Genomic DNA, 6,789 nt, shown 5'->3' with positions numbered 1-6,789 from the left:
ATCTGTCCTGGATTCCCTGTGTTTCCAGCTCTTATCTGTACCCGTGTACATGCTCTGGTCTAGCCAGATTTGCAAAGTAGAATTGAGATCATGATAGTGGGGAGGTGGGGGCAGGAAGTGTAGTCTCCCAGCTCCTTTAAATAACAGTAACCATCACGAGCTTTTAAAGGTGTCTCCCCTGCCACAGACACCAGGTGGGATCACTAGGGAGCCTGACCTGTCCAGGACAAGCCAGGCCGGCTGATGCGCTAGGGCAAAAACTCCCATAGACGTTTCCCTCAGAAAACCAGACAGTCATCTCCCCAGGACTTGTTTCGAATGCAACACTGAACATTTACGACGGAAGAGCCCCAAATCGGACCCAGTGCCCTTGAGTGAATGCTGACTCGCCACAGCCCCGGAGGAGGACAGGGTAGAACCGCCCCCTTTGCGTTTCCGAGGCTGTCGACCTTTATGGGAGCAGAAAACCTCATCTTTCTCCCAGGGAGCTGGTGGATTCGAACTGCCCAACATGTAACCCACCCCCCCCACCACGAGGGTTCCTTTTCAGGAGACTTATTTCGGAATGTTTTTGAAACGTTGCCCTGAAACGTTTTTTTTCTAATCCTTGGTCTTAACTTACTCCCCCTACCCCACCCCACCCCACCCCAAGAATCTGATCCTTTCCAATTTGGTTGGGTGTTCACTCCTCCGGTTTAGAAGCCTGCCTGCCTTACTTGGTTCACCTGAGCTGGCAGGAGCGAGGGGAAGTTTCCGTTCACCAGGCTCGCCTGTGTTCTGTCCCACTGGAGTGGGAGGAAGGTCCAAGACGGTAGCTTGGCCACCCTGCTGGCTCGTTGACTTATGTCGCCTCTGACACTTGGTATGAACCTGCAAGCCCCCAGAGCACATCGGGACGCCTATTTCTGTCTCAAAGAAATGGCTTCTGTGAGGGAACACCTGCTTCGAATCTGACATCCACCTGCGATCTCGGCTGGGGTGCTCACAAGCTATCATGAAACATGTCAGAGAAACACCTGGTCAGAAGGAACCATCTGCCGTTGCCCCTCCCTGGCTGGAGAATTATGCAATACGGCTTGATAAAAGGGGATGGCGGTTGAGAGAGTCCAACCCCGGTGAATAGCAGCTCTCCATCCTCGTTTGAAACGCACCAGCATGGGACCTGACGTTGAGCAGGGACCAGCGGGGCTTGTCTGGTGGCAGTGTGGATGGGGGTAGAAGTCTATCCTGTCTCTTGGAACCCTGCCAAAGACGGGTCGCTTGAACCAAGCCCCTAGGCGCCAGGCAGTCTCCCCAGGTTGGCAGTTGAGTGTTTTCGGATGAAGGATGCTGTGTGAAGAGCAAGAAGTGGGGGCCGCCCCCACCCCCCTGCCAGCTGGCTGACCCTGGGCTCTGTGGGTGTGGGGGTCACGGTGCGGGCCTTGCGTTACAGGAAGCTGCAGACAACAGCCACTTCTGCTGGAGGAACCTCTTCTCGTGCATCAACCTCCTGCGGCTGCTCAACAAACTGACCAAGTGGAAGCACTCCAGGACCATGGTGCGTGGGCGCCGAGGGCGGCCGTGTCTGTCCGGCTGGCTGGCTTTCTCTGTGGACACGCGCAGATGGCCTCCCTGACCTCAGCCTCTCCTACCCCTCTCTTCTCCCCCCTCCGAGCTGAGCTCGCTCTCTCAGGGCAGCTCTGGGGAGGAAGGTCACTCTTCTCTGAACTGCAGCCAGGCATGCCGTGCGATGCCAGCCCAGGAGTGCCCTCGAGGCATTGTTTGGGGGAAATGAAAGATTAGAAACCACCCACCGGTACCACACGAGCCAGTTGAGTAAATTCTGGTACCGTCCTTCTGGTAGGATAGCAGGTGAGCCTGCAGGACAGTGGCTGTCCACCTGTGGGTCACGACCCCTTTGGGGGTCGAACAACCCTTTTACCAGGTCATCACCGTAGCAAAATGACAGTGATGAAGTAGCAACGAAAATAATGTTATGGTTGGGGGTCCCCACCACATGAGGAACTGTATGAAAGGGTCCCGGCATCAGGAAGGCTGAGAACCCCTGCTGTAGAAGGGAGTAGTTCTGTCCCCCTGTGGAACTCTCCCACTTCGGTCTTGTTAACAAAGACGCAAAGAGTGCGCCAAGGTGACGGGATCCGTAGTTGGTTATCCTCTGTGCCCTCGTAGAAGTAGGGTCTGCACGGAAGAGCCAGCTGTGCACGGCACACAGGAAAACGGTGGCTATGGAAAGGGGGCGGGGGACACTGGCAATGTTTCTTTAACGTTATACGGCATGCACTTGGAATCTCGGCAACATGGACTTGCTGTAGCCCCCTATCCCCGTGGACTAAATCAAAGGAGCATCTGGGTCTTGACTCCCCATAAACCTCCCCAGGGGGCTGGGAAGCCACCTGGTTAAGGAATTGCTGGATCCTGGTATCCCTGAGCCAGACACTAAAAACAAACAACAACGTAGCTTCATCTCCACCTCTCTCCACCCCCTCTTCCTCCGGGCAGATGTTGGTGGTGTTCAAATCGGCTCCCATCCTGAAGCGGGCCCTCAAAGTCAAGCAGGCCATGCTGCAGCTCTACATCCTGAAGCTGCTGAAAATACAGACCAAGTACCTGGGACGCCAGTGGAGGAAAAGCAACATGAAGACCATGTCGGCCATTTACCAAAAGGTGCGGCACCGCATGAACGACGACTGGGCCTATGGGAATGGTGAGTGTCGTGCCACCCCGGGGCAACCGAGGCCCACTTCTCTGTCCCCCAGTCCCCCCGGGATTTGTTTGTTCCATGTTTCAGATGAGGAAACAAAACCCATGGGTGCAGGTCCCGTGTGGATAGAACAAAGTTGAAGGCTGGTGCTGGCCCGTCCTTGGCTGTTTGTCAGCGATGAAAATGTATCGTATGAAACAAGGAAGAGCCACTCCCTTTCCAAGACACTCCTTGCAGGGACAATATTCTCCTAAAGATTTTAAACGTCGCATTGCTTTTTGTCCCTTAAATGTTTAAAGCCATTAGGACGTGAAATTGGCAAACACTTTGCACTATTGCCATGTTGATGCCATATTCATACAGCCGCCCAGAAGTTGCCCCTTCACCATCCTGTTGTCTACAGCCCCCGATCTTTTCTGCATGCACACGTGAGCATGTCTTCCCACAAGGGATGGGAGTTGTTCATGTAGTTCACATCCTGCGCTGTTTCAGATCGGTCCATTTCCACTTTAGAGACCAATCAAATCCATGTACAGAATTCTCCAGTTGTCCCAGAATGTTCTCTGTAATTCACCTTTTCCAAACCAGAATCCAAGCCAGGACCACAGACGTTAGCAGCCCATGGGACTCTCTCATTGGTTTGGAATCAAGCAGGGTCTGTTTTCCCATGACACGGCCTGCCGGAAGATTTAGGGCAGCTGGCCTGGGAGGTCATTGTGTGCCTCGGGCCAGCTGCTGCTTTGACCTGGCTCTTCTGCCTCTGGTATTTCCTGGGAACGGAACGAAGGAGCGAGTGGTATCACGCACTTTTAACACTCTTTGGTTCTCGAGCTCGCTGGGTGGTGTTGGGTACTGTGCATTGCCTCTTGTCAGCAGATGTGCTCTGCAGTTCAGCTACCAGGACTTAAAGCCAAGATGGGCAGTTAGCCTGAGGACACTGTAACTAGGCTCAGGTTAGATCAGTTAGTCCGAAGACGCTGTAAGTAGGCTCAGGTTAGATCAGTTAGCCTGAAGACACTGTAACTAGGCTCAGGTTAGATCAGTTAGCCTGAGGACACTGTAACTAGGCTCAGGTTAGATCAGTTAGTCCGAAGACGCTGTAACTAGGCTCAGGTTAGATCAGTTAGTCCGAAGACGCTGTTAACTAGGCTCAGGTTAGATCAGTTAGCCTGAGGACACTGTAACTAGGCTCAGGTTAGATCAGTTAGTCTGAAGACGCTGGGACTAGGCTCAGGTTAGATCAGTTAGCCTGAGGACACTGTAAATTGGCTCAGGTTAGATCAGTTAGTCCGAAGACGCTGGGACTAGGCTTAGTTTTGAGCACAGTTCTTTCAGTAACACATCTGCATCGTGTCGTGAGACTCTTTGGGGCTCCGAGGCATGAGCCGTACAGTCGGAGCTGGAAACCAAGCTTGCTTGTGGAGAGTGAGGGCATTGCAGTGGTGAGACGGGGCAGCATTTGCCCGGTCCTTTTTCAGACTTCCCGCAGGCTGACTAGTGACCAGTCTTTGCTGCCCTTTGTGACCTGCTTGGGCTTTGGGGGATGCTGTGGTAGAGTTCTTCCAGACAGCATCCTCCAAAGTTTAGAGTCCGAACCAGCGGTTCTCAACCTGGGGGTCGTGACCCCTTTGGGGGTCGAACGACCCTTTCATGAGGGGTCGCTTAAGACCATTGGAAATATGGTCTTAGACACCACTCCTCTATCCGTCTCCAGGCGGGCCCACCCACGTGCAGATACACCCACATACAGGAGTCACCACAACATGAGGAACTGTATTAAAGGGTCGCGGCATTAGGAAGGTTGAGAACCACTGCTCTAAACGAACCCTAGTTATAATATCTTAGCACTAACCGCTCATCTTAGCTCTAAAGTTGCAGCCAAATTCAGAGAATTAAGAGAAGCATTTGACTGGCCTCTAACGAGCCAGCGTGCACCTTCAACTCTGACCCCTCCAGTACAGCGCGTTCCGTGAAGCCTTGCACGTTTTTAAAACATGCACATCCAGCACTGCTGCCCTGAGGAGCCTGCCCACCTGCACTTCCCCACCATAGACCGACGGGTACGACATGGAGGGGCCTGGGGAGTAGGGCTCAGCCGCGAAATGAGCAAAAGCAAAGCCCGTCCTCTGCTTTCTGTGGCGGACCTCCTGGAAGCTCAGACTCTGCCTAGCCTGTCACCTGGGTTTGTCACATGCCGTGGCTGGCGCCGGAGTTGAGAAGTCTTTGGTGATTGGCCCATTGGGATCCTTCTTGTCGCACCCCTTCCTGTACCTTCCTGAGGCTTGGAATCGGCTGAAAACAGTCGGTCTGAGTCAGTATCCACGATAGCGGTGGATTGATTTGGCGGTTGTTTGGGGAGAGGCGACAAAGGATGCGGAGACCTAGTAAGCATGTGCTCCGTCACTGTCATGAAGTGGATTCCCAGGACAGGGTAGAACTGCCCCCGTGGGTTTCTGGGACTGCAGCTCTATGGGAGTAGAAAACCATCTCTGTCCTGTGGAGCGGCTACTGGTTTCGAACTGCTGACCTTGTCACTTTCTGCCCAACTCGTAACCACTACGCTGCCAGGGCTCTTGTGATGTGCAGTGGTAAAAGGGGAATTTAACCAGAGCTCTCCCATCCTCAGAGGTAACCCTGATACTAGTTTCTAAACTCCCCTTCCAAAGAGACTCTGTGCGTATGCGCGCGGGCGGGAGTGGGTTTGTGGGCACCAGTGGTTGGTGGTCAGTGGCAACAGGTCATGTACCCGGTATGTTGCTCTTTGTGGAAAAGGGAATTCAGAGCGGCGGCCTGGCTGAGGCCCGTGGCCTGTGCTCCGGTAGGGGGAGAGCAGTGATCCGTATGACCTGCTGCCAGCTCTCCCTGTCTTCTCTACCCAGACGTCGACGCCCGGCCGTGGGACTTCCAAGCGGAGGAGTGCACGCTGAGGGCCAGCATCGAGGCCTTCAACAGCCGCCGCTACGACAGGCCCCAGGACTCGGAGTTTGCCCCCGTGGACAACTGCCTGCAGAGCGTTCTGGGCCAGAGGCTGGAGCTGCCCAAGGAGTTCCACTACTCATACGAACTCTGGCTCGAGAGAGAGGTGTTCTCCCAGCCCATCTGCTGGGAGGAGCTGCTGCAGGGCCACTGACCTGGCTCCTGTCAGTAGAGACTCCGGGGGGTGGGGAGGGGGGGGTTGTCAGGAGGCTCTCGGCCCCGCCCAGGGACTTCCAACATGGTCCCAGGCTATATGGGCGCTGTTGGCCTAGCGGTGGTGCTGGGCTAGGATCCTGGTTCATAGAGCATCGATCAGCCTGCCCTGCATCTGCTGGATGTCCAGCTGACCATGGGAATCTGTGGGTCAGCCCTCGGCTGGCTCTCTGGCCGGACCTCTCTCCCCATGCACCTTGCCTCAAACCAGGCCTTTGCCGGCCCCATGAAGGGGAGGGCGTTTGCCCCATGTGGGGTGCTTGCCCGGGTCATTCATCTCAGCACTGAGAGCTGGTTCCTAGGGCAGTGGTCGAGACCCCTTTGGGGATTGAACGACCCTTTCACAGAGGTCAGCTAATTCATTACAGTAGCAAAATGACGGTGATGGAGTAGCAACAAAAAGTTTTATGGTTGGAGATCACCACCACATGAGGAACTGTATGAAGGTGTCGTGGCATGAGGAAGGTGGAACACCACTGTCCTAGGGCCTTCCAGAGCCTTGGCAAGACCACCTGTGAAACGCTGCAGTGTACGTTTGGCAAAGATGCCTGGCACCCCCTCACCCGCTTTCTAAGCCCAGCTGCTCTCAGGTGAGTTGAGAGTGCCCACACCTGCGCCCGCCCTGTGGGGATAACGGCTCACCGTTTGCTCTGCACTTTGGGACATGTGAGGCAGGCAGATGGGGGAGGTGGGCGAGCACGTTGCCTTGATTCCCCGAGTGCTCTGTGTGCAGCGTGCAAAGGACTCTCTTGTGGGGCGTGGAGTTCTTTCAAAGCCACCACCGCGGTGGACCAGGACGCACTGCTCCGGGGCAGTCCCGTGTGTCCCTAACGACTTCAGTCCTAAAAGAGGTGATTACGCCGCAGAAAATGATCCTGTCCGTCCACCTCGTTTTTCAA

The 6,789-nt window shown here is 54.9% G+C and overlaps 1 protein-coding gene across 1 annotated transcript in view; it reads left to right on the top strand.

The window, feature by feature from the left end:
• The window catches only part of STRIP2 (striatin interacting protein 2), a 31,376-nt gene extending 25,102 nt beyond the window's left edge, over positions 1-6,274 (top strand). Inside the window, exons 19-21 of the mRNA XM_004707877.2 lie at positions 1,433-1,537; positions 2,500-2,704; positions 5,581-6,274. Of these exons, the coding sequence (XP_004707934.1) occupies positions 1,433-1,537; positions 2,500-2,704; positions 5,581-5,831 (561 nt within the window). The 3' untranslated portion in view covers positions 5,832-6,274. The remainder of the gene's footprint in view (positions 1-1,432; positions 1,538-2,499; positions 2,705-5,580) is intronic.
• The last annotated feature ends 515 nt before the right edge of the window (positions 6,275-6,789 follow it).

This window comes from Echinops telfairi, unplaced genomic scaffold, assembly GCF_000313985.2.
Source record: "Echinops telfairi isolate 266 unplaced genomic scaffold, ASM31398v2 ScPeMD7_23;HRSCAF=83, whole genome shotgun sequence".
NCBI lineage: Eukaryota > Metazoa > Chordata > Mammalia > Afrosoricida > Tenrecidae > Echinops > Echinops telfairi.
The sequence above is the reverse complement of the archived record's forward strand: the minus strand, read 5'-3'. Positions and strand labels throughout refer to the sequence as shown.